Source organism: Manis pentadactyla, chromosome 7, assembly GCF_030020395.1.
Source record: "Manis pentadactyla isolate mManPen7 chromosome 7, mManPen7.hap1, whole genome shotgun sequence".
Lineage (NCBI taxonomy): Eukaryota > Metazoa > Chordata > Mammalia > Pholidota > Manidae > Manis > Manis pentadactyla.
This window is the reverse complement of record NC_080025.1, coordinates 143,092,116-143,119,407: the sequence shown is the minus strand read 5'-3', so window position 1 is coordinate 143,119,407 and position 27,292 is coordinate 143,092,116. Positions and strand designations below refer to the sequence as shown.

The window sequence follows — 27,292 nt, the reverse complement described above, 5'->3', positions numbered from 1 at the left end:
CAGAATGCCTGCCTTGCACCAGTTCTGTACCTACTTTTAAGTTTGTAATTTTGTGAAGTTTTTTCCTTAATAATATTCCCCAAATTATACAAGCTTCAGGCCCACCAAACATGGGTCCACCCTTGGCAAAGGGGAGGTGTTATCTGGGAGGGGAAGGAATCACCTAGAAGCAAAGCTAGAGGGAAAAAAAAAAAAAAGAAACTAACCTTGGGCAGGTTCAGGAAAATTCTCCTACAGTGACTGGGTCAACTCTGCCCTTTTAGGGATTTACTTGAAAAGGCAAAAGGGTGCCAGGGACACCAAGCCGGAAATCCCTATCTTCCTGGCTGCCCATCTGAGGGGCAGTCTTAGAGTGTTGGGGGACATCAGAAGACAGCTGGGCTAGCATGAGTGAGGAAAAATCAGGCTCAGGGATCAGACTACTGAAAGAGCTAGAGTGAAGTGTGCCCCATCACCACTCCTGGGAAGATCCTACATTTATACACAAAGAAGAATGCATTCGGAATGAGCCCCTTGCTGTGCAGCCCAGGCTGATGAGAGAAAGCAAAGGGCATGTTAAAATTCCTGCCTGCTGGACCCCCAACCCCAGCAGACGTCCTGGGCCCTGTGGGGCACAGGTTCCTCTTTGACCAGAGGAAATTCTGAAAGGAAATGCATATTTGTAACCACATGGGGGCCCCATTCAAAGGTTCCTTCCATCCTCCCCTTCCTTCCCCACCCCCATCACCTCTTAAGGAGTTTTTCTATTTATGTACTTAAATGTTCTTTCCTTGTTTAAAATGTTATTCTTGTTCACTACAAATGAAAACATGAATTGAAAAAGAGACAATGTATAGAAATGGTCTGTGGTCTCACTGTTAAAGAAAAACTGCTTATACTATGTTGATACTTTGAAATATATAGCATTTTTTTTAAAACCCAGATTCTGGACTTCTCTTAAAATATCATGAACATTCCCATGCCAAGTTATTCACCAAAATAATTATAAATGATGGTATTGTGTTCTATTGTTCATTCCATTTAAAAATATTTTTTATAAGTAATAAACACACTACAGAAAGTTCTGTGGCTAGCTACCGGGATTTACTGAGCTGTATTCCTATTGTTCGAAGAATTTGTTCCGTTTCAGACCAAAGTCAGACGTTGAGTTACAGCTGTCCAAATAAATATGCAAACAGCCCCAGTCGCCTGGCAGGACCTCGAGCAGCAGAGGCTACGTGGCGGTATCCCTGGGGGAAGGCTCGGGTCTCCCGGGGGCTCGGAGGGAGGGCGAAGGCCTTCGCGGCCGGGCCGGGCCGGGCAGTCCCTGCAGCCGGGAGATCCCTTTGGTAACCGAGTCCCGGGGGCGCGTGGGGTCCAAAGCCCGAGCCGCTCGCGACAGCGGCCAGTGACTGAGCGCGCGCCCGGCCGTGGACTGGGAGGGGTCGTCGGGGTTAGTGGCCAGTGGGTTCGGGGACCGGTGGCCCGGGGGATCGGGGAGCCCGGGGACTGAGGGGGCTGGGAACCCGCAGCGCCAGGGGGTCGGGGGGCGGAAGGCGGGGCGCGGCAGGGCGGGGCGGGGAGAGGTGGGGCGAGGCGGGGCGGGCGCCGCGCCTGCCGTTCGCCTCTCTGGGCTGCAGGTGGGGCTGTGCGGCCGCGCTGCCTCCAGGAAGCCTCACGGGCCTGCGCCGGCTCCCAGGATGCAGTGTGGACCGGCCGGGCGCTGACGGCAGCGGCGCGTCTGCGGGCGGAGCGGCGCGGGCCGGCCAGCGAGGAGCGCGGCGACGCGGACGGGGAAGCAGGGCCGGGCGGGCGCCGCCTGCGGAGAGGCCGGGGGCCGGCCTGCGTGGGGCCGCGCGCGGCGGCGGCGACTTCCTTCGGGCCCGGCCGGACAGCGCAGGGCCATGGCCGAGGCGGCCGCGGCTCCGGTAAGGGCGGCCCGCGCGCACGGACGCGCGGACTCGGGGCCCAGGCGGCCCGGGCCCAGCACACAGCGCCGCAGGCCCTGGGGAGGGGCTGCGGGGGCCGGGCCGGGCCCCCGGGCCTGGGGCTCCGACGAGCGGGGCGCGGGGGTCCGCTGGGGCCTACGGCACGCGCCGGCTGGGCCCCCTATTCCGGGCCGAGCCCAGCAGGGCGGAACCTGCCGGCCCCGCGCCAGAGGCCGCCCCACGCCGAGTCCCTGCAGCCCTCCGCGGCTTCTTGCCCCAGCCCCATCCGCCGGCCCCCCGGTCCCCGCGCCCCCACCCCGCGTCTCCTTTCTCTGCCCACCGCTCTGCCCTGCGTTCCCTGCCCCCCAGCTCCCCCCAGCGGCCTGGTGGCACCTGGGAGGTGTCCGAAGCGGCTAATTCCGCAGATACCCTCCGAGTGCCCAGCTCGCTGGGGGCTGGGGCGGAAGACAGCTGCTCGCGTTCGTAGAAGCAGGCGCAGCCACCCCTGTTAGGCATTATTTTGTCCTCAAAACAACCTATGGGGTAGGTCCTCGTTCTGTCTGTCATACAAAAGGACACCCTGAGGCCTAGAGAAGTTAACTTGCCTAGGATCCCACAGCTAGAAAGTGTGAGAAGACAGTCGCTCTGTGCCAAAGGGCACATTGTGTGTCGGGGGAAGCAGACAGGCACACTGGCAATAATAATGCAGAACAGAGGGAGGTGAGAGCCTGGCAGGGAGGTAAAGGTGGGCTGGGGGAGTGCGGGGGAAGGAGAGGGCAGGGCTGGCACCCCTTCTGGCCTGTGCTTCTGTGATGTGAGCTGGGCCTTAGGGAAGGCTAGGATTTCATCGTGCTGAGCTGGACTCGTGTAGCTGGTCAGGTCGGGAGGACGGCTTGGGCACGGAGACCTGCAGTGCTAGGCATGTTCAAGGACCAGAAAAGAAATCCTGCTCCTGGAGAAGGTTTTGGTAGGAGGTAGTGGGAGAGGAGGCTGCAGGGAGAATTGGGAGAGGCTTGAATGCCTGGACTTGGTCGTGTGGGTGGGAGCCCTTGGCAGATGTGGCACTCAGTTACCATCAGCTCCTCTGAAGCGAAGGGTTTCTGCTTGCCAGGAAGGAGGCTGAGGACAGCCTCGTGTCCACCCACCGTGTAACAAGGAGCTGGCCTTGAGCAGAAACAGTTGCCACCTCCCACCAAATAGTGTGATGGCCTTACACTGGGCTCCCTGTCCCAGTGGAAGTGGTGAGAAAACTGTGTGTGCCTTATTGTTTGTAAAGCGGGAGTTGGCACAGTTGTCCTTGTTCTGAAACTTGAGGACTGTAATAACGGAAGTCAGCCGTACCTGGAGGCTAAGTAGTATCTCAGTGTCTGAGGAGCTGGGTGATGAAGTGGAAGGTCATTTCTGGAGCGACTCTTGGAGGTGGGCGACATGGCGCTGGTCGATCAGAGAGGGTTGATCAAAGAGGAGAAACGAGGGAAAGGGAAGGCACAGCCTGGGGCTCTGGCAAGGCTGGCCTCTCACCCGGAGCCACCAGAGCCGGCCCAGCCTAGCAGGCCCTGAAGCCTCGGGCCAGAACAACCCACCTCTAGAGAGCAGGGGCCCCACCCACATCCACCTGCTCCCGGCAAACAGTGCCTCCCCATCCTGATACCTGCTGACCTCCTTCCTTTAGGTCAAAGGTCATCGAACAACTACAGAATCCCCCCGGGTTCCATCCTTGAGGCGTGGAGTCTGGCCTCTGCTCAGACCCTCCTGTCAGTGTTTCTGAGGTGTCCAGCATGCTACAGTTCTCAGTGACACCTCTAAATGAGCCCACACTGGTTCCTACTAGTCACTTTTTCGTTTTGCAAATAGTCACCAGCCATGTGTTCAGGAATAGTTTCCAGAATGTCATAAGAAGCTGTCGATCCTCAGGCACTGCCAGAAGAAGGCACAGATGCCAGGGCCTCCTCTCTGACCCATGGGTCCCACCTTCAGATGTGTGTGGGTCAGCTGGTCCAGCCCCCACCCAAAACAAAGTCACCCTCTCCTCAGGGTCCCAACTGCTGTTCATTCGAGTTACCTTGTGAACTTTCCACCAACGGGGAGGTCAGCACTTGGGGAAGCGCCATGTGCTCATGATCATTGCTGCACTTACAAAAGTCTAACCTTAGGCACATATCTTACCTTTCTCCCCAGTCTGTAAGATGTGTCATTGATCCAGGAGCAGCTACAAAAATGTCTGAGACCTTATTTCTTCTCTGAGGAGAAGTAGGAACAATGAGAGAAAAAGTCAGAATCCCATGAGGCCCAGAGGCCTCATGTTATATCAAAAAGTCTAACTTTCTGCAGTAAATTTTGAAGTAAATTTACAGTAATGGTGATTTTTAGTTGGGGAGGGAAGAAATCAAGTTGGGGGAGAGGAATTAGCCATTAGATTTTTATTTTTATTTAAAAGTGGCATGAGATGCTTTTTAAGAAAAGCAGTTGAGCAACCCTCGTGTTTGTGCCATTTCAGGGGAACCAGCCGTGTTTTTGGCTTGCTTGTGATCAGTAGACTGTTCTGGGCGATTATGATGGAAGGTGCTGGCTAGGCTCTAGTAAATCTGCAGTTTACTACTCCACTAAAATGCCCCAGCAGTGCTAAGTCACTACCTAGCAAAATTGCAGGGTGCCTACCACCGGCCACACTCCGTGTTGTGAAAAAATGCAGTACCACCTTCAGAGACTCGTAGGGGTGGATGGAGGAGATGACTGTGTAGGGTGAGGGTGACGGCCATGACTGGGGTCTGCGCCATGTGCTCAGGTCTGGGGAAAAGGCACCCACCCAGATATCTAAGGTGCCCAGAGGAGCCGACTGCTAGGCTGTGATTTGGCCTGTAGCAGAGGACAGCCCCACTTCCCACATGTGACCTCCTGGCTCCCAGCCCAGCTCCCCGATGCCCAGGGGAGGAGATGGGCTCAGGGAATATGGTGCATGGAGTGAATGACGCTGGTCTTCTGTCTTTGTTTCTGAAAGATCTCTCCGTGGACAATGGCAGCTACGATTCAGGCCATGGAGAGGAAGATCGAATCGCAGGCTGCCCGCTTGCTTTCCCTGGAGGGTCGAACCGGGATGGCTGAGAAGAAGCTGGCCGACTGCGAGAAGACGGCCGTGGAGTTCGGGAACCAGCTGGAGGGCAAGTGGGCCGTGCTGGGCACCCTGCTGCAGGAGTACGGGCTGCTGCAGAGGCGGCTGGAGAACATGGAGAACCTGCTGAGGAACAGGAACTTCTGGGTCCTGCGGCTGCCCCCGGGCAGCAAGGGGGAGGCCCCCAAGGTATCCCCGGGGCACCTGGGGTGGGACAGCCCGAGGGGCCGTGCCTCTAAGTGCGTGGGTGAGTGTGTGGGACTTGTGGTTCCAGGTGCCCGTGACCTTTGATGACGTGGCCGTGTATTTCTCTGAGCAGGAGTGGGGCAAGCTGGACGAGTGGCAGAAGGAGCTGTACAAGCACGTGATGAGGGGCAACTACGAGACGCTGGTGTCCCTGGGTAAGGCGTGATACTCACTTCTCTGTCAAAGGTGATTTTAGGCATTCTCAAGCCTCTCTCTTCGTGCGAGGTGTGTTGGCTCAGAGATACATACATCACTAGAAATCCTGACCAAGCAAAGCGTTACCTCCTCTTACCAGAGGTGAGCGCTGGCTGACTGCGGGGAACGGCCTCCTGCTGCCTGGTGACTCCATGGGCTGCGGGACAGAGCAGGGTGGCGGCCCTCTCCTGACCAGGCACGGAACACGCGCGTTTCTGGTCTCCTGCTGAGATTTGGAGTGGAGAAGCCTCCTCCTACTCTCAGATCCGAGACATAGCCAACCCCGCTCTGAGGCAGACCTGTTCCTGTAGCCTTCTCTTACTGTGGAACATGGCCTTGACTGTGACACGCCTGCAGGTCTGTGGAGAGTATGGGCAGACCGTGCTTCTTGTGCCAGCACTTCCTCGCACCCCAAGGCTCTGCTCCCCCAGGCCCTGGTGCTGCTGCTGGTACCCACGTGAGGCCTGGGCTGATTCTTCCTGGGCATATTTCCTCTCGGGGTGGTTTCTGTGTGACCCCAGATGTGAAGGCATAAGGCATGAGGGTGGGAGCCCGTGCAGGTGTGACATTTCAGATTAAAGAAATGCACTGCTCTTAACATAGAGGCCCTCCCGGAGTGTCTTCACCTGGGCTCCGGCATTCTTGGGGCCATCCTGCACGGTGTGCAGTGTTGAGCAGTGCCCTGGCCTCCACCCACCACCCACCAGGAGCACCTCACCCCCAGCCGCGACAGTCAGAAGTGTCTCCCAACTTTGCCAAGTGTCCCCTGTGGTTGAGAACCAGTGCTGCCAGTCTTGGCTTCCCAGGCAGCCTGTCCCCAGCTCTGAATGGAACCACATGGCAGAAGCTAACTTTTCTGTGTCTCCTCAGACTATGCCATCTCCAAGCCCGAAGTCCTCTCCCAGACGGAGCAGGGGAAGGAGCCGTGCGGCTGGCGGCGTGCTGGTCCCAAAGTTCCGGATGTTCCTGTGGACCCCAGTCCAGGTGAGGGGGTGGGAGAAGGCCAGGAACACACCAGGCAGCCAGACGGATCAGAAAAGTAAGGGGCCAGGGAGGCTGTGCCCTTCTCCCCAGGAAGAGCCGAGGAGAAACATCAAATTTGGATGTTTTAAATCCAAGATCTTTAGTTGATTTATGACCTGTAGGTGGTCCAGCTAACACTCTAGGAATACTTCCCAGCATGGACACCTAGTCTTTTAGAAAAGAGACAGAGACGGTGGCACATAATGAGGGGAGGTGGGAGGAGGCACTGATAGAGAAGATAGGAGGCTATTAAAGACAAAACGTAATTCCTTCGGTTTCACAAAGAGTCAGCCTTGCCCCCATCCAAGAACCAAACCTTGTTTAAGTCCACTAGTAGTTTCTGGACACTAGCCCTTTGGTTATCCACATTTCAGTATGCTTGAGGCACAGATTTATTTAATGTGATTCTGGACAGCTGGTGTCAGTGACTCAGGTTTTCCTGGAGCCGCTCAGCACCTGTCAAGTTATGGCAAGGACAGGTGGATGTGTGAGAAAAGCCAAGCAGAAGTGAGACCCTAACTGGGTGGTGGGGTGAGTGACAGTCTGTCACTCGAGGGAGACTCCGCCTCTGCAGGCCCATGCCTGTTTCCTGCACACCCACCTTGTCTGTCCCACCTGCCTGGGGTTTCCCTGTCTCCCGGCACCTGTGTTACTCAGCAGCCTTACTCTCTTTCATTCGTGATTAATGAGATGTGTCTTCTGTGTTTGTTCATCGCTGTTAGATTTTCATTCTGCCAAGTGCAGACCATGTCAGGACTGAGCCCTTGGTCATGTTCAGGGAAGCGCTGCCCAGTAGGAGAGCCCACCACCGGGAGCCAGGACAGTGCAGAGAGCCAGAGGACGGACAGATGGCCAAGAGCAGTGTGCTTTCTGGTTGCAAAGGGCCATCATAACACCGGGGGCTTCTAGCCTGGGTGGGAGGCTCACAGTGGGTTTATTACAGTCCTAACAGCTATGTGGAGGCCTTTTGTTCCCACACCGTCATTAATGAGAGTGAATAGGGGCCTGGAAGTACGGTGGCTGCTGCCAAGACCCCCACTACTCCTGTCCCTCCGGCACCCATATCCTTAGCTCCTGGCCTTGAGCCCTTTAGTGGCCTTTATCCCCACCTCAGTCTAACAAGCCTGGACCCCCTGCTTGCCCCTCAACCCCCTGGCCTCAGTGCATCCCCTTGTCAGACCTCCTCTCCCTTTCTGAACTCCTAAATCTCCCGCTGAACTTTGTGGATCTCAGTCCTTAGCGAGACCCTGAATGCTCAGCTCTCCAGAGTACCCCGGCCTGTTCTTGCTCAGCTGAGACCTGGTTCTCCCCAGGGGCACTGCACCCTGCAGGCCACCCCCTTCCACCTCATCTTAGCCCAGCTGAGGACTCATTTGTTGCCTCTGTGCTGGTCTCCCCATCTTCCCTGGAAACCCCCACCTTTGAGTCAGATGCCTCGTCTTTACCACCTTCTGCAGACCTCTGGTCCTGCCCGCCATCTCTCCCCTGCCCTGCCATCCTCGTCAGTGGTGGAAGGATCCGAGGATGGTCTGTCCAGCACCCTGGCCTCTCCGTTCCATTGCCTCCCACCCTCCGTGCCCTCCTGGCCGCCCGGCCGGGGCTGTTCCCCGACTGCTGCACCCCTCCTGTCCTTGCAGGTCCCTCTTCCTAACACCCTTCGGCACCTGCTGCCTTTTTCCTGCCCAGCTGGCCCACATTTCCCCTTTGCCTCCTTGGGTTCTGGGTCCATGGGCCTCATCCCTGCCTTGCACAGGCCCTCCATGCCCTCACCTCTCCGAGTTCATTCGGTTCACCTGGCAAAACCATAATCCTGGTTAAAGCTCTCTGGATGTGGCTGGAGAAAGCCCCGCGAGGCCTCTTTGGCTCACCTGACGGTCAGGTGGGAGTCACTGCTGCCCTGCAGTCTCTCAGCCCAGAGTTGACAAACTGGTCCACGGACCAAACCGCCCGTGTGTGTTTTTGGCTCACAAGCCTAGTGTGGTTTTCATTGACAAAGCATTGTTTAACTGAAAAACACAAAATGAAACAAAACACAGCCCTCGCCACCCCCTGCCTGTCAGCCTTCACCTTTGCCCCGTTGGCTGTGTTCACTCCTGTCACTGCAGTGAACGTTGCCCTCTGATCAAGGGCCTGCCTCCCCCTAGTACTAGGTGCCCCTGGGCCCCCTTCACCAGCTGAGGTCATTTCCCCACAGAGCCCACACGCCTGCCTCCGCTGCCCAGTTCTGCTCCTCGTGCCTGCCCCCCGACGTCCCAGCCTGATGCCTCGGGTCGTCTCTCCCCACCCAAGGCCCTTCCCCCATGACCTCCCTGGTGCTAGAGGTCTGGTCTCCCTTGACCCCACCTGGTCTCATTGGCCACCGTTGGTCAGTGTCTCCATAGACTCACTTCTACTGATGGGACAGCCCTCTAGGTCCTCCTCCTGTGACACTCGCTCCCTTGCCTTTGCTGTTCCCTGTCGCTCTCTCTGGCCTTTAGGCGTTGGGGCCCCGCCTCCCTCCACGCCCCTGGAGGGCTCCACGGAACCCCTGTGCGCCGACCCCTGCAGCCTGCCCCACGTTCTGCACCTGACGCGGCCTGGCCTGTCTCCACTTGGATGTCTGCTGTCTGCTTTGCGCCGGGCGCGGGCCAGGCTAAGTGCCCCATCCCCCCTCAGGACCCTTCGCCCCGTCCGCAGCAGGGAGCCGCTCCGTCCTCACAGACCAGCTCAGGACCCAGCTCTGATCCCCGCTTTCACACCCCCACCCACCCATCGGGAAATCCTCCCAGGACCACCCCCTCCAACACCAGTCCAGGCCCCTTCTGCCTCATCCCCTCAGCCCTGCCACCCAGGCCTAGCTCCTCTCCCAACCAGCTGTTGTTCATGCAGCAGCCACAGTGATCCCTGCATTCTGTCCGTACCCCTCCCTGGCTGTCCACCTGCACTCATGCCCCTGCTCCTCTCACTCCCTGCTCAGCCTCCCAGCCCCCGCAGTTGCACTGCCCTCTGCCCGGAGTGCTCCCCAGATGTTCCCCGGGTGGTGTCCATCCCCTCGCTCAGGTCTATGCACAAAATGGACCTTCCGCAGTCACCCCAGTGAAATCGCAGCCCCTGGCCCGCCTGGGATTTCCAGTCTCCCCTTCCTGCTGGTCTGTTCCCTGTCAGGTATTAGCATCTGTTACAGGTATTTTGTATTTGTAGATTATTACATAGAAAAAATATTTACAAATGATACAGATATTATACAGGTCTTCCTTGACTCTCAGTGGGCTTATGTCACGATTAACCCATCGTACGATCAAAATACCGAAAGTCAAAAATGCAGTTAATGCACCTAAGCTGCCAGATGTCAGAGCTTTGCCTGGCTCAGAACACTCACATTAGCCTACATTTGGGCAAAATCGTCAAACACAGTGCATTTTATAATGAAGTTGTTGAATGCCTCATGTGATTTACTGAGTCCTGTTCTGAAAGTAAAGAGCAGGATGACTGTCGGTGGGTCAGTCATTAACCTGGTGATTGCGTGGCCGACCCGGGGCTGTGGCTCCTGTCCTCCCAGCATCATGAGGGGATTGACTTCCATCACCGGCCCAGGGAAAGATGCAAAATCAAAATTCAAAGTAAGAGTTTCTCATGAATGCCTATCGGTTGCACAGCATTGTAAAATTGAAAAATTGTAAGCTGGGGACCATCTGTATAATGATGGTAGATACTACATAAGTTTGATAGAAGGAGATTACATTTCATATTTATAGATTTGTGTATGTCTTCCCACCCCATTAAGATGTAAATTTCAAGAGACAAGAACTTTAATCTCTTTTGTTCAAATAATCATTCCAGGCACCTAGAATACTGCCTAGAACAGAGTAGGAATTCGGTAAATATTTGTTGAATGTATGCTGTTTTCATAATATAACATGTGTGTATATATGCAATAATGTATTTCTGATACAATTTAAATTCCTTCTAGATCTTCCTGTCTCATTCCTTCTAGATCTTCCTGCCTCATACCTCCTCAGGGTAGCTAGTTGTCCTCAAGTTGATGTTTATTCTTTCTATCCATATTTTAAAACTTCTATTAATGTATATACATAGCTGTAAGCAATATATAATAATGGTTTTGTGTGTTTTGAAAAATTACATAAATGTCATATTGATCACTCAGTATTCCATATTTCAGATGTTTCTCCTTTGATGCATATAGGTCAAGTTCATTTATTTTAAGAGATGCTTAATATTATAAAAACAACTTTATTACCAATTATTATCCATTCCTCCACTGAGTTGCACTGGAGTTGTTTCTAATTTTGCGCCATCACAAGTGGCACTGCAGTGGACATTCTCACCGGTGTGTCTTTGTGCCCACGTGCTGATGTCTCCAGGGAACAGAGCCGAGGTGGATGCCTGCACTGCAGGGCAAGCTTGTCTGCCCCTCTGCCGTTGCCAACTGCTCTCCCTGGTGGCCCGCCAGCTCCTGCCATTCCCACAGCTGTGAATGAGGACCCGTCTGACATCCTTACTCACTTTCAGAATTTGGTTTTTGCCAGTCTCATGGAGGTGAAAGGGCATCTTGTTTTCATTTGCATTTCCCTGACTCTTAGTGAGGTTGAGCCTCCTTTTCATATGTTTATTTGGTCTCTTCTCTAGTAAATTCTTTTTCTGTTTTTCTACCGTTGTTTTTCATTTTCTAATTGATTCAGGACTTACTTATGTAGGTTCTAGATACTAACACTTTACCTGTGATTTGCATTACAAATATCTTCTCCCAGTCTGTGGCAGGTCTTTTAACTTTGTGGTTCTTGTATAGAAGTCTTAATTTTTTGGTGGAGGCAAACCTATCAGTCTTTTCCCTTGAAACTGTGCTTTTTCTATCTTAAGATAGGCACCCCTGCCTCCTGCAGGTCAGAAAGGCATTCTCCTGTATTTTCTTTAAAAAATTTTTTTTGAAGTTTTGTTTTTCTTATTTAAGTCTTTAATTCATCTAGAATTATATTTGTGTATGTTGCAAGGGAGAATTTAAACTTCGTTTTCTGACTTTCCAACAAAGTTTGCTGAGTATTTCTTCTCTCCAGTGATTTGTAATGCCAGTTTCGTCGTGAGCTAGGTGTCCTTACGTGCATGCACGGTTGCTGGGCTCTTCATTCTGCTTCTTTGATCCACTGCCTGGCTCTGCCTACTGCGCCCACGCCCACCATTCCAACTGAATGATAAGCCTCGATATCCAATAAACTGAGCCTTGCCTACTTGCTCTTCCAAGCTTTTCTTGGCTATTCTTGGACTGTTGTTCTTCCAAGTAAATTTCAGACGTTTTTGTCAAGTTCTCAGAGAACCCAGTTGAAATTTTGATTGGAATTGCAATTAGCTTTATAATTTCATTTCTGGAGAATTGCTCTCATTACAATATTGGGCCCCTTTACTCATAAGTAGACTTATTTATTCAAGGCCTCTGAGTGCTTGCATAAGGTTTTACAACTTTCTTCTGATAACTTGTTTCTGTGTGACTGGGATTTTTAACTAAGTGTACGTTTTAGATAGTTATTACAGGTATATGGCTATGCTGTTGACTTTGTTTAGTAAAAGAAAAAATTTGCTCAGCTCTCTTCTAATGACTTGTCATTTTAGACTCTCTTGCATTTTTTTATACAGATAACTGTACCCTCCACAGATAACACAAAGTTCTCTCTTCTTTTAAATTTTTATAGCTTTTCTTGTTTAACCATCTGGCTAGGACACTGTTGAATAATAGCAGTGATAGCTAGCTAGCATCCTTGTCTGTGGAATCTTCTAGACTTTCAGCATTAAGGATGATTTTTGTCATAGACTTGAAGATCCCCTTAGTTTTAAAAAGTTTCTTTCCACTCTCCCTCAAGTTTTTATTATGAACAAGTGTTATATTGTATCAAATATTTTTTTCTTTAAAAATATTGTGTTCTATTTCTTTAAACCATTGTTATCATATATATACATAACATAAACAAAATGCATGCAGAGCAAAATTCAAATCAAGTTTAGAGAATGATAGTAAACATCCGTTTTCCCAAAATCCCAGCATAAGAAATAGATCACAGCCAGAACCTTCTAAGACCCCACTGGCCCGCCCAGCTCCCATACTCCTTCCATCCTCTTACAGGTAAACAGAAAATTCAGAAACATGTGATCAGTCCCTTGTTTTTCTTTACATTTTTATTCCCTGTGTATGTATTTCTTAAATAACACTGTGTAGTTTTGCCCGTTTTTTATCTGTGAATGAGATCGTAGCATATAGTCTTCTCTAAATTGCATTTTTCATTTGCCATGTTGCTGAGTCATCCATGTTGACGTAGTGCAGCTGTAGTTAATTTTCATGATTCCCTCCACTTTACAGCTTCCTCTTCCGTGAGTATAACATAATGCATTTATTCCTTCTGTTGATGGGTGTTCGTGTTGTTTCTAAATTTTTTGCTTTTAGGAACAGTGCTGTTGTAAAAATTCTTACGCATGTGTAAAAGTTTCTCTAGCTACCTACCCTGGAGTGGAGCTGCTGGGTCATAGGAAAGGTGCGTGTTCGACTTCCCCAGGTAACGTCTGAGGTTCTGTGAAGCACTGGTACCAGTCAGCTCTCACCAGCAGTGCCCAGGGTGCCCACTGTACCTCTTCCTCACAGCCCTGGAAATGCCTTATGTTTTAATTTCTGCGCATCTAGTAGGAGTGAAATGGTTTAAAATCTGTAATTTAAAACTTGCCTTTTCCTAATGAATGAGATTAAACATGTGCTCAGTTTATGGGCCATTTGTCCTTCCTTTTCTATGAAATGCCTGTTATGTCTTCTGTCCATTTTTAAGTTGTTTTCCCTTTACTTACTGGTTTGTAAGGATCTCCACGTGTTTTGCACGCTAATCTTTCCGTCATGTGTGTGTGTCGCTGATGTTGTCCCTGTTTATGGTATGTCTTAAAGGGCAGGTGTCTTTAATTTCAATGTACTCAGTTTCGCTAGTTTTTACCTTTATGGTTTGTCCTTTTTATGTCTTAAACAACTAAGAAATTTCCCCTACCTCAGGGTCGTAATACATACTATCTCTTATTTTTTTCTGAAAGTTCTGCCTTTCGTGTTGATGTTCTTATTCCATCTGGAGTGGATTTTTATGGTGATGGGAAGTCAAGTCTCAGGAGCACCGTGGGGCTGCTTTGTGCCTCAGGCAGACCGGCTCCATGGGAGACCCACCTAGGACTGTAGTTGGGATTGCATTCATTCTGTGAATCATTTTGGAGGGAACTGCCCCCTTTACTGTTTTTGAGGCATGTGATTTGTGAGAATCCTAAGGCCTTCCATCTAGCTCATCTGTAATGTCTCAGTGAAGTTTTACAATTTTATCCCAAAAAGGTCTTGTACGTTTTTTTGTTAGATATATTCTTAGGTCCCTTGTGGGGTGTTTTAATCACTGGTCTCAGTGGTGCCTTTTCCTAACCTGTTTTCCATTTGTTGCTGCTGGATGCTGGAGTCCCCTCTCCTGGTGCATTTTCTCGTGCGGCAGAGAGGGGCTCAGCTGCGGAACTCCCCTGTCTCTTGGCTGGCCCCGGGAGGCACTTCACCAGGGGCCCCACCAGGATCATGGCACTTGGGGGAGCTTGGAAGCGAGGGCTAGACAAGCACAGTCCTTGCCCACCTTTCCTCCCTTGGGCAGCTGGCCACCTCCAAGGTCAGGCAGTCTTGCTCCGCGGAGGGCAGCCTCCTTCCCTGGGGTCCAGTGGGTGACTCCCTGATGCTAGGATCCGTCCTAGGAATCCTCTTGCTCACAGATAAAAGCTGCACCCTTACTTGTCAGGAACACACTGGCTTCCTGTAACGCAGCTGCCTTCTTCTTTTTCTCTTTAAGATCCATGACAGGGAAGAAAAATGGTAATTGATGGGCTCTTTTAAAACACTAAAAATACACAAAATTGCAGTTGTCTTTCATTTATTGATATTTCTGTCTAGGAACCTTGCTAACACTCTCATTAATACTAAAAACTTTTCTCATATTTGATGATTCTCAGATTTTCTGAAAAGATAATCATATCCCCTTCGAGCAATAGGAATTTTTTGTTTTCTTTAAAATCTTTATGGTTTATTTTTCTTTTGCTTTATTGTGCTGGCTGAGAACTCCCAGAAAATCCTTAAACAGAGGTAATAACAGGTATCCTATTGGTTCATCATTTTAAAGAGAATGCTCTTTAATTTTTCACATTCAGTCTAGTATTTAAGAGTTTTATTGCTCAGTGCCCTATATCAGGTTTAAAAAGTTTCCTGTATTTCCAGTTGATTAAATGTTTCTAAATGAGTAACTGTTGAATTTTTATAGAATGCTATTTTGGTGTCTGTTGAGATGATTTTATGATTTTTCTCCTTTAAGCTGCTAACATGGTAAATTATGCTATTTTCTAATGTTGAACCATCCTAGCAGTCTTATAATAAACCTAACTTAGTCATGATTCATCATATATACTGCTGGATTTAGTATGAGAATTATTTTGTTTAGGATATTTGAATCTTTTTGTTCATGAGTGAGACTGCCCTGTAGTTTTCCTTTCTCAGGCTGTCTGGCTAGTTTTGATATTAAAGATTTAAGCTATCATGTATTCCCTCTTTTTATTTGCTCAGAGAGTTTGTGTAATATTGGAATTATTTACTCCTTGAACATTTGGTAGAAAACACCAGTGAGGCTATCTGGGCCTCAAGTTTTCTTTGTGGGGGAGATTTTTGGCTATTGATTTAAGTTAATTTATAGGTAGAGGACTGTTTCATTTTCCTATTCCTATTTGAGCCACTTTTGGCAGGTTCTAGTTTTCCTAAGGAATTTGTCCATTTCCCCAGAGTTTTCAAGTTATTTAACATTCATACTAGTCTCTTTATGTTTTTAACCTCTGCTGTGTCACATGCCCCCTTTCCACTCTGCATATTGGTCAGTGAGGTTTTCTCCTTTCCTCTCCATAACCTTGCTAGGGATATACTGGCTTAGTATTCTCCTTAAAGAACCAGCTTTTGCTCTCTGCAGTCTATCTTTGCTTTCTGTTTTATTAAATTAACATGCTCATATTATTTACTTTCTGCTTTTTAAATGGTTTTGTTGTTGATGTCATTTCTTTTCTAACATCTTGCATTTACTGCATGACCCACTAATTTTCAACCTGTCTCCTCTTTTTTAGTATAAATGTACAAGGCTGTAAAATTTCCACTAAGTACTGTTGTAGATACAGCCCACACATTTTGATAAATAATATTTTCATGAGCATTAGGTTCCAAGTATCTTCTCATTTTCATTGTGGTTTGTCCTTAGACCCTTGTATTATTTAGAAAGGAAATACGTATATTTTAAGTTTTCATCTTTATGGGGAGTTTAGATATATTGTTATTAATGTCTAACTGAATAGTGATATAGTTAGAAAATAGGTGTGTAAAATACTAATCTCTTAACATTTACTGAAGTTTGTTTCATGTCCTAGAAAGTGTTCATTTTTCCTTATTGTTCTTTGGCTTGAAAAGCATTTGTTTTCCTTGTCTTTAGATTTTGTTTATATCCATTTGATCAGGTTTGTTAAAAGTGTTTAAATTTTCTATAACCTTTAGTCAGCTAGATATATCAGTTACAGCAAGCTGTGTCCTCTCTGCCCCCAAAAGTGGATTTGTTCATTTCTCTAGAGTTCTGTCAGTTTTGCTTTATGATTTTGAAGCTATGTTATAGATTAAAAATTTAGAATTATTTACCTTTGTGGTCCATTTACCATTAAGCAGTGATCCTTTTAATTTCTGTGAATATTTTTCCTTTTAAGTTCTGTTACACATCGACATCTTTTTTTCTAAAAATTTGTTGTGGCCTAGTGTAACTGTTGTTCCCTTACACTGCCTTTGCATCCTTCTGTTTTAGCTCTGTCTCTTGTGAACAGCATACAGCAGGTCTCTTGTTTGGTGTAATCTAATCATCTTTATCTTTCAAATGTCCAGAACAGTAGGCACTAGCTACATGTACCTAGTGAGCACTTAAAAAGTGCTGTAAAGATGGAGTACATGTGTATTGAAATGAGCGTTTTGGGTATATTGAGTTCAATAAAGTCTATTGTTAAAATTTTTTTTTCACTTTTTTTTTTTTTTGGTTTCGTTAATGTACAATTACTAGAACAACGTCATGGTTACTAGACTCCCCCTATTATCAAGTACCCCCCACATACCCCATTAAAGTCACTGTCCATCAGCGTAGTAAGATGCTATAGAATCATTACTTGTCTTCTCTGTATATACTGCCTTTCCCATGTCCCCCCCTACATTATGTGTGCTAATTGTAATGCCCCTTTTTCCCCCTTATCCCTCCCTTCCCACCCACCCTCCCCAGTCCCTTTCCCTTTGGTAACTGTTAGTGCATTCTTAGGTTCTGTGAGTCTGCTGCTGTTTTGTTCCTTCAGTTTTTTCTTTGTTCTTATACTCCACAGATGAGGGAAATCATTTGATACTTGTCTTTCTCCACCTGGCTTATTTCAGTGAGCATAATACCCTCCAGCTCCATCCATGTTGTTGCAGATGGTAGGATTTGTTTTCTTCTTATGGCTGAGTAATATTCCATTGTGTATATGTACCACATCTTCTTTATCCATTCATCTACTGATGGACACTTAGGTTGTTTCCATTTCTTGGCTATTGTAAATAGTGCTGTGATAAACATAGGGGTGCATATGTCTTTTTGAAACTGGGATCCTGCATTCTTAGGGTAAATTTCTAGGAGTGGGAATCCTGGGTCAGATGGTATTTCTATTTTTAGTTTTTTGAGGAACCTCCATACTGCTTTCCACAATGGTTGAAGTCCCACCAGCAGTGCAGGGGGGTTCCCCTTTCTCCACATCCTCACCAGCATTTGTTGTTGTTTGTCTTTTGGATGGTGGCCATCCTAACTGGTGTGAGGTGATATCTCATTGTGGTTTTAATTTGTATTTCTCTGATGATTAGGGATGTGGGGCTTCTTTTCATGTGCCTGTTGGCCATCTGAATTTCTTCTTTGGAGAACTGTCTGTTCAGTTCCTCTGCCCATTTTGTGATTGGCTTATTTGCTTTCTGTTTGTTGAGGTGCGTGAGTTCTTTATATAATTTGTATGTCAACCCCTTATCGGATCTGTCATTTATGAATATATTCTCCCATACTGTAGGATGTCTTTTTGTTCTATTGATGGTGCCCTTGGCTGTACAGAAGCTTTTTAGTGTGATATAGTCCCACTTGTTCATTTTTGCTTTTGTTTCCCTTGCCCAAGGAGATACTGTTCATGAAGAAGTTGCTCATGTTTATGTCCAAGAGATTTTTGCCTATATTTTTTTCTAAGAGTTTTATGGTTTCATGAGTTACATTCAAGTCTTTGATCCATTTTGAGTTTACTTTTGTGTATGGGGTTAAACAATAATCCAGTTTCATCCTCTTGCATGTAGCTGTCCAGTTTTGCCAACACCAGCTGTTGAAGAGGCAGTCATTTCCCCATTGTATATCCATTGTTAAAATTAATTTTACCTGTTTCTTTTGACTATTTTAATGTAGCTGCCTGACCTAAAATTAGAGAGGTATCTCACATTGTATTTCTAATGCACAGAGCTGCTCTGGACCACTCAGGTTGATGTGGTCACCAGTGCGGTGGATTCTTACCCAGTGTCTCACATTGGGCTGTCAGACCCTAGTCCTGCCTTTTCTGTGTTTCTTTATTTCCTACCCCACCCTTGAGAGTTACTCATGTAGATTTTTTTCCTCCCCAAATTACTATGTTTAATTGGTTCAGAAGCTATACGTTCTATTCTTTCAGAGGTAACCTTAGGATTTTTTCTTCTCCAGTACCTCCTTTAGTAGTTGTTTTTTGTGGGCTTGTTGGTACCGAATTCTCAGGGTGTGTGTGTGTGTATGAGTTTATATCTTTCTGAAAATATCCTTCTTCTATTCCAATATTTGAAGGATATAATTCTCATTCGATTGTTGTTTTCTCTCAGGCCTCTGAAGATAATCTGCTGCTTTTGAGAAGCCAGTTTTCGGTCAGGCCGCTGTTACTCTGTGGGAACCTGTCTTTTCCTCTGCCTTTTAGGTCTCTTTCTGGTGACCTGCAGTTTTCCTACGGTGTATCTAGGTGTGGGCTTCTTTATCCTGCTTAAATCACTGATAGTTTTCAACACTTTGGGAAATTTTGCAAAAGTTGACACTTTGAATATTTGCCTTGCCCCAATTTTCTCTTTTATTCTGGAACTTTTTCATATTAGCCTCTCTGACTTTGAAAGTCCCTTCCTATCTGAGCTCTGTCTCTTTGCCGAGTCCTGAATCACTTCTCCTGAGCCCTCTTCTGGTTAGTTCTCCATTCTCTGTTCAGTTGTTCCCATTCTGTTGTTTAACCTATAGATTGTTTTTCTAAATTCCAGTTATTTTATTTTACAATTATAAAGTTCATATTTTATTCATTTTCAAAATCTGATTGGTCAGTTTTGATAACCGCTTATTTATCATACTGACTCCCCCTTTCTATTTCTCTAAATATATTAAACTTTCTCATCTGTATCTGGTGATTCCAGTATCCCAAGTCTTTGTGGGTCATATTCTGCAGTCCATGGCTTCTGCTGGCCGTCGGAGGCGGCTGGTTTTCTTGGTGAGGTGGCCCATTCACGCCTGCAGGCTGCGAGCGCTGGCCCCGAGAGCGGTGTCGGCCTCGGCTACGCACAGTGCCCGTGCGGACCCAGGGCTCCCTCGGAACCTCCAGCCACCCCGCAGTATGAGACCTGGTACAAGACCTTGAGCCCCAGCCTGTGGTATGTCAGCACCCAGGGGAGACTGTCCTCCCGCCCCAACCTGCAGCCCAAGCCAGAGTGGGCACACTCCTTCTGCGGGGCCAATTTTCACTTTGGTTTGAAGTCGAGCCCACTGGGAATGTTGCTCCTTGGGGTCCCAGGTTTATGTGTGTTGGGGAGGAGCTTCCAACCCGGCCCCCCGCCCTGCTTGAGCCCCAGACTTGCCATGCTTCTTCACCCCAGAAGTGCCTGGTCCTTCGCATCCCAGGCAGGAGGGGAGCAGGAGCTGCTCTGTTGACCGAGGCTTTCTTACAGTGTCAGCTTCTGTTTTCCTTTATTTCTAGGTCGTCCGTGCTTTAAAGTTTTCTGTATTTTTATACTTTTGCCCAGCATTTTTAGATATTCCATACAGGGAGGACTTTCTCTGCACATTCAGCCAGCTGTATGCCAGAAATAGAGGAGCTGAGTGCCACTTCTGCATCTGTTGAGATGATCATATTGTTTTCTCCATTAATGTGTTAACTTGTGTGTTATATTACTTTTATTTTCTAGGATTGTTTTGATAAATCTAATTTGTTCATAATGTATTATCTGTTTTTTTGAAAATACATTACTGGGTTTGATTTGTAATTCTTTCATTTAGAGTCTTTGCATATCTATTCATAAGTGAGATTATTTTATAAACTTCTTTAAATACTGTTCTCTCTTTTGTGCAGTCAAAATTATACTTTCCCTGGGAAATGTATAATTGATATTTCCCTCAATGTTTTGAAGATACTCCATAATCTCCTGATACTGTACTTGCTAATGTGAATCTGCTGTCAGTCTGAATGTCATTTTTTTCTCTTTGGTACCTTTTAAGATTTTTCTCTTTGTCTTTGCTATTATTCCATTCACATGAATGTTTAAGTTTATATTCTTTCTTATTTTCTACTTAAGAATTGGTGTGTTCCTTCAAACCAAGGGCTCATAATGTCTTCAGTTTTAGAAAATCCTTAGCCATTATTTCTTTCTGTATTCCTAAGTACCCATTTCTCAGTTCTCTCCCTCTGGGATTTTTACCAGCATGTTTTGGAACTCTGCCCATCTTCCATGTTTCTTCACTTCTCTTTCATTTGTCATTTCTTCATCTCTCATTGCTGAACTCTGGATTATTTCCCCAGATCTGTCTTTCAAATTACTTATTTCCTCTTTAGTGATGTTCAGTCTGTTGTTCAGCCATCCATTTCTGTGACTGTTTTGTTTAAATAGAATGCCTATTTAGTTCTTTCTCAAATCTGCCTTGTTTAAAATGACACCCTGTTCTCACTCTAGGGATTCTGTTCCTTCCTTTACTTCTTTGAACACTTGAGACATACTTATGTTACCATATCGTTCAGCTTATTCTTTTTTCTATAGTTCTTGGAAATGAATTCTGCCATGACTCTCGTGCCATTTGGATCCAATCCTGGTTTGTAAGATTGGTTTTTTAAGTAGGGGCCCCTTGTGGCCTGCGTTATGGGGTGATGCTGTGGGACAGGTTTGCATCTGTCTGTGCAGGGGACCTCCTCGGGTGCCGTGGTTCTCCATTTTTCTACGAGTTTCTCAGCTTAGGGTCTCTGCATGTGGGTAGCATGAACTCAGTGTGGTCATGGGATCCCAATTTTGGGTGGCTTTCCCACCCAATGGCCCTGGACGCATGCCAGCTTCCTTAAAGCTCCTCTCAGGTAGATGGGGTTTTCCTGGCCCGCATCTCACAACTGGGACAGAGCTTCAGGGCCCCTGGCTTCATGCAGACAGCCCCACGCTGCTCTCAGCTTCACTTGGACATCAAAGCCTGGCCCCTAAAGCCTGCATCCTGTTCCAGCAACTCCGTGGGTCACTTGGATCCTGCTTGAACTCTTCATTTGATTTTCATTTGCTTCTTTGATTCCTATATCTGGAATCTTTCTTGCACTTGCTTAAATACATGTGGGGGTAAGGTTTTGGGGGAGATTTGGAGTTACATTTTATCTAGAATTTCTGTGTTTAAAGTGAGAGCAAGACCTCCCCAGGGCAGCTCAGGATCCCACGGACCAGAGGTCTAGCCCTGAGAATGTGTTTGCATTGGTGCATTCCTCACCCTTCCCCACCCTGCCGGTGTGCTCAGTACCACGTGGCCTCCTGCTCTGCCTGGAAGGCCCTGCAGGCCTTTAGATCTGGGGCCTTCCCTTCCCACCAGGCTCTTCTGCCATTTGACCTTTGCAACGCCGCCATGTCCATTTCCTTAGAGGATGTGTGTCCGCCCCAGGGCTGAGAGGCCCTGATGCTCTCTATACTCATGCACTTTTCCTTTCTTAGGCTCAGGGCCGCCAGTTCCTGCCCCTGACCTCTTAATGCAGATCAAGCAGGAGGGCGAGCTCCAACTCCAGGAGCAGCAGTCTCTGGGGGTAGAGGCATGGGCAACCGGGCATCCCGATATCGGAGAGGAGCCATGGGGCCTCAGCCAGCTGGACTCCGGAGCAGGAGATGTCTCTACAGATGCTGCCTCCGGTGAGTGGCAGATACTGGGAGCAGACAGAGAAAGATGTGCCAGGGCCAAGGGCCCAGCCTGGGGGAAGGAGTTCCTGGAAACATCATGGTGGGCTGTGGGCTCTCAGACAGCTGGCCTGACTGGTTGAGAAGTTTCCCACCTTAGGGCAGGGACTGCACCAGATGACATCTCACGGGCCCCTCCGGGTGTGTGATGCCCTAGTCCTGGTATTTCTCTGTGCTGCTGCTTGCCCCTAGCGTCGCACATTTAAATCCCCAGTAGCCTCATATTAAAGAGGGGCTATATGAAATAGATGGGTGACATCCAAGCTTCCTGGTACCTCAGAGAAGGGGGCAAAGAAAAACTGGTGCCAGGAGAGGGGTTTCTCAGGGTTTGCCCACTCTTCCTCTCCAGGGGCTTCCGGCCCCTCTTTCCCTAACACGTGGGCTCTGGTCTCTCTCCACTGCAGGCGTCCACTCCAGCTTTTCAACCACTATCCCTCCCACCTCCTGGCAGGCGGATCTCCCTCCCCATCACCCCTCCTCCGCATGCTCAGATGGGACACTGAAGCTCAACACAGCAGCCTCCACGGAAGGTACAGGGTGACAGAGAGGATGGGGACACTGATGTCCGCCTAGGGGACTGCCTCAGCCCGGTCCCCTCATTTTTATTGGCAAACTGCCCTGACCCTTCAGCCAATGGACAGGTCGGTGTCTGTGGTGTTAGGACGCATAGGGTGTGTCCTTCATCTAGTCCTTCCAAAGTCTTTCTTGGGAATGTCCGTGTTTCCGACTGTTCCTGTCTCGCATTAACAAATCAGTGCTGATACGCTGACCCCTTGAAAGGGTGAGCACCCTGCCCAGACCCAGCAACCCTGGCTCCTCTCTGGGACAAAACGAACCCAGACCAGAACCCTTCTTAGGTATCAGCACTTCTCAGCACAGGAGTGTCTGAAGACCAGCATTGAGAACAACTTCAAAATTTATGTATTAATTTTCTATTTACTACTGTTTTCAAGGCCAGTTATTTGTTACTTCAATGAATACTGTCCTACTTTAGCACCCAGAAGATGGGCTAGAAGCCTAGATCCTGGATATAAAACTTCAGGATGTAAAATTCAAGTACATTTACATAGAACCAAATGCATTTTTACTATTTCACTAACACTTTTATCATTAGCTGGCTACATTTATTGAATGCCTGCTGCATGCCAGATAGCATGCTGAGTGCCCTCAGATGTGTTACCTGGATTAATGTACACATAACCCTGTGTAATAGGGTATTCACAGACGCGCTGTTGGCAGGAAATTTACCTGAATCCACAGCTGGTCTGTGGGGGAGCCACAGAACAATCTCAGGTCCACTTGAACCCCAACCCTGTGCTTTCTCCCCTGGCTTACATAGCCACCAGTGACCAGAGTTCGTTCCTTAGGATGAATTCGTGACTGGCCTTTCAGCCAAGGTGACAGGGGCCCTGGGTGAGTGGGTGCAGTGGTGGCTTTATCCGTGCAGAGGGCCCTAGAGTGTGAGTGTCCCCGAGCATGGCTTGGGCAGCTGCGTGCGCCCCTGGGGGGTGCCCTCCTGAGCTTGGAGACTAGGGTACAGAGTGGTGGTCGTGGAGCAGGGAGCTGCCGAATGTCCAAAGAAAGTGTCAGATCTTCACCTTCGAAGTAGGTGAGGGGACAGAATGATGCCTGGTCTTTCTGTCTTTCTCAGCAGATGTAAAAATCGTGATAAAAACAGAAGTCCAGGAAGAAGAGGTGGTGGCCACACCAGTGCATCCTACTGACCTAGAGGCCCACGGAACCCTGTTCGGACCAGGCCAGGCCACCAGGTTTTTCCCTAGTCCTGTCCAGGAAGGAGCCTGGGAGAGCCAGGGCGGCTCCTTCCCCGGCCAGGACCCTGTGCTGGGGCTGAGAGAGCCCGCCCGGCCTGAGCGGGACCTGGGTGAGCTTAGCCCTGCCGTGGCCCAGGATGAGGCCCCTCCAGGGGACTGGCTCTTCGGGGGGGTCCGCTGGGGCTGGAATTTCAGGTGTAAACCTCCTGTGGGCCTGAACCCCAGGACTGGGCCTGAGGGGCTGCCCTACACCTCCCCTGACAACGGAGAGGCAGTGCTGGACCCCAGCCAGGCCCCAAGACCCTTCAGTGACCCCTGTAAGTACCCTGGCCGGACAAAAGGCTTCAGCCACAAGCCAGGCCTGAAGAAGCACCCGGCAGCGCCCCCGGGCGGCCGGCCTTTCACCTGCGCCTCGTGCGGCAAGAGCTTCCAGCTGCAGGTCAGCCTGAGCGCGCACCAGCGCAGCTGCGGGCCGCCTGACGGGGCGCCCGGGCCCGCGGGGGGCGCGCGGGACAGCAGCGCCCTGCGGTGCGGCGAGTGCGGGCGCTGCTTCACGCGGCCGGCCCACCTCATCCGCCACCGCATGCTGCACACGGGCGAGCGGCCCTTCCCCTGCACCGAGTGCGAGAAGCGCTTCACCGAGCGCTCCAAGCTCATCGACCACTACCGAACGCACACGGGCGTGCGGCCCTTCGCCTGCACGGTCTGCGGCAAGAGCTTCATCCGCAAGGACCACCTCCGCAAGCACCAGCGCAACCACGCGGCGGGCGCCAAGGGCCCCGCCCGCAGTCAGCCCCTCCCGCCGCTCCCGGCCGGCCCCCCGGACCCCTTCAAGAGCCCTGCCTCTAAAGGACCCTTGGCCTCCACAGACCTTGTGACCGACTGGACTTGTGGCCTGAGCGCCCTGGGACCCACCGACAGCGCGGACCTGTGAGGCGCCCTGATAGCCGGGCTGCCCCGGCGCCCCGCCCCCTGCAGGCCGCAAGTGTAAAAAGCCCCGCTTCCAGCCGTCGGTGTGGTGGCCCAAGCTTAGAGGCAGGAGTGGAGACTGGGAGAGGCCAATTTCCTGGTCGCTGAACTGATCACTGGAACGAGAAACTATCAAACAGTGCAGCTTCCACCTCTGAACAAAGTAGAATTCTTTGGTTGCAAAACTGAGCAGCATAGAAATTTAAGTAATTTAATTATGAAACTTTTTTTTTAACTCTTGAAGACAGCTGGAAAGTAGTAGTGGCCCCAGTTCAGACTTCACAGCGTACTTTTGGTTGCCCGAGCGTGTGTCTGCGGGCTGGGTCCTTATCAAGTCTGACTGGGTGCTGAGAGGCTGGTCAGCTGGGGGTGCGGGCGAGCAGGGACCTGGACCTCCCCTGGCCCCACTGACTCCTAGGGATGGGCTGGTCCTAGCACACAGTCCCCCAGGGCATTGAGCCTCCACCTTGCCTGGGGCAGGGCTAGGCCTGGGAACAGCCTGGGTGCTGTGGAACCCCAGCCCCCATCCACCGGCAGCCAGTCCCACTTTCCAGCCTGCCTCTCAGAAAAGGCCCCCAAAATGTGCTGGCCCTGTTTGTGTTCCCCCGTAACTGGCCGTTTGCTGCCCTCTGTGGGAAGGGAGCTTGGCAGTGTGGCCCTTGGGACCACACTGGGACCTTGCACGTGACTCTGGGACCTCGTAGAGTTGTCTGAAAACGGGGTGGGGGCTGCAGAGAGGACGCGGCTAAGGCACGGGTGATGGAAGCCTTCAACATGAATTGCAGCAGAGCCAGGGACAAAGCCCGGCCTGCTGACCCCACGTGGGCAGCGTTCCACTCCAGCAAGATGCTTCTATTTCCTTTTCTCTCTGTAAAGTGTTTCTTTTCATTGTCAGAATGCTTTCACATCACATCTCGTTTGATTGTTACCGTGACCTTGTGAAGCACGCAGGGCAAGTGTTCTTGCTTGTTAGAGATGAGGAAATAAATTACTGAAAGGGGACATCTCTGGGCCTCGCACTGCAGGTGCATGGTGGCACCAACAGTTGGGGAAAGCCCCAGGTTAGACACGGCCCCTCCTCCTGTAACACCAGTTTGGGGGAGGAAAGCTTTTTGTTTTTGCTCTCTTAAAAGATGGGTCCCACGTGTACAGGGGCAGAATTGTCAGGCCTCAAGCTTTAGCTGAGCATTGGCTCCTTGGTGTGTGCGCTTACTGGCTGGGAGGGCGCACAGCGGCGCAGTCCAAGGGGCTGGATAAGGGATATCCCCCTCTGGGACATCTGAGGGGTGGAATTATAGATGGGCCAGGGTTTCTTGATTCTACCCCAGTGCCATCCCTACCGCACAAGTGTCCATTCTGTTTTGTTGAAGCAGTCGCTGTTCCCTTATCCAGAACGGGTAACTCGTTCTCCCTGCGGAGGGAGAGACCGTGGCTTCCATTCATTCAGCTCCCTCATGCATACTTTTATTAGGCAATAGACTAGTTAAGATAATTGTTTCTATGTACTGTATATTTTGTACCTGTTTACACTTCTAATATTGATATAACAGATATTTTGAAAAACAAATGAAAAGGAAACATCCTGTTAAAATAAAACCTAACCAGCACCGAGGTAGTTTGGCGAGTCCCATTCTTAGACCTGTGCCTTTCGTGCTGACGCATGCAAATACATCCCCCCGGAGCCACATGGTCGGCTTCCCCAGCGCCGCCTCCTGCGCTTGGTTGCCTTGGACCCAGGGAGGCGACAGTCCCTAAGGGCTGGGAGGGGAAGACTCCAGAGAAGCTTGACTGTGTGGAGACAGACTAACATTGGGAGGGAAAATCAGAGTGCGTCCGGTCACTTTGCTTCAGAATATAATCATAGTTTATGTAATTTAGGTTTATGTAACTTGATTATGAAGGTAGGAAGGTCTGGAAGGAAACAGCAGCATGTCCAAGAAAAGCAGGTGCTGGCTGTCTCCTCCTCGCAGCCTTTCTTAGCTGGGCAGAGGTGGAGGGAGGCTCGGCGAGGCCTGCAGCTGTACTCCTGGCCCTGGAGTGAGGTCTGCCCAGTGGCGCCTAAGCCGGCCTGACACCAATATTCCCATCAACCAGAGTTAACAATTAGCATTTTAGCTCATGTTTTCAATCTTCGTTTTGATCATTGTCTTTTTAAGAAAATGAAAATATGAAATAAAACCTGCTTTAATTTACCCTGAGGGTCTGGGAGCAGGACACAGGGAAGGGGCAGGAGGAGGCCCCATCCAGGCCCAGTGTGGCGAGGATGTCTCCTTCCTTGGCTGCCTGACCTCTCCTGCTCTTCTTGCCCATCTTCCCCTCTGGATGTGTCTCTAGCACTTGGACGTCCACCAGGGATGCTTCTGGCATCCACTCACCATACCTCCCCCCCCCCTTCCCGTCCTGGTGGGCGCCACATGCCCTCCAGCCACCAGCTCTGTTAGCAGAAATCTTGCGACTCATGCCAGTTAGTGGTTCACTAACTGGATGACCCCTAAGGTTCTGGCCCAGGTGCACCCTCTGAGAGAAGGCAGGGAGACGATGACTCCCATCCTACCTGCCCCACACCAAGGTTAGGAGTGCGGGTTCAGGTTGAGTTCAGTTTCAGACATCCAGAAAGGTGCCCACTCAGTAGTTCAGGACACCAGACAAGCGCTGTAGACTGGGGGCCTCACCACTGCTCACAGACTCCCTGGGGACCCTTGCCCTGCCACTGCTCCAAAGCATCCTGCTCAGGCCAAAGCACACGGTGCCTTCTGGTATTAGTGCCCTATTGCTGCTTTAACAA

At 49.6% G+C, this 27,292-nt stretch overlaps 1 protein-coding gene across 4 annotated transcripts; it reads left to right on the top strand.

Annotated features, from left to right (window-relative positions):
* The first annotated feature begins 1,731 nt into the window (after positions 1 to 1,731).
* Positions 1,732 to 26,119, top strand: ZNF746 (zinc finger protein 746). Of its 4 annotated transcripts, none has more exons than XM_036899586.2 (7): positions 1,732 to 1,907; positions 4,906 to 5,205; positions 5,291 to 5,417; positions 6,328 to 6,441; positions 21,530 to 21,721; positions 22,171 to 22,296; positions 23,421 to 26,119. In XM_036899586.2, exons 1-7 carry the CDS (start codon positions 1,884 to 1,886, stop codon positions 24,470 to 24,472), a joined length of 1,935 nt encoding a protein of 644 aa, XP_036755481.1. In that variant the 5' UTR covers positions 1,732 to 1,883; the 3' UTR covers positions 24,473 to 26,119. The 4 variants fall into 4 exon arrangements, with proteins under 4 accessions (XP_036755481.1, XP_036755480.1, XP_036755483.1 ...); XM_036899585.2 differs by having other exon boundaries at positions 1,733 to 1,907; positions 23,418 to 26,119; XM_036899588.2 differs by having other exon boundaries at positions 1,737 to 1,907; positions 5,336 to 5,417.
* Positions 26,120 to 27,292: the final 1,173 nt, after the last annotated feature.

Bases quoted from the DNA above. Each gene is read 5' to 3' on its own strand.
- ZNF746 (XM_036899585.2), top strand. From the start codon at position 1,884: ATGGCCGAGGCGGCCGCGGCTCCG. The intron at 5,418-6,327 runs GTAAGGCGTGAT...GTGTCTCCTCAG, and splicing joins CGAGACGCTGGTGTCCCTGG to ACTATGCCATCTCCAAGCCC. The intron at 22,297-23,417 runs GTACAGGGTGAC...TGTCTTTCTCAG, and splicing joins CACAGCAGCCTCCACGGAAG to CAGATGTAAAAATCGTGATA.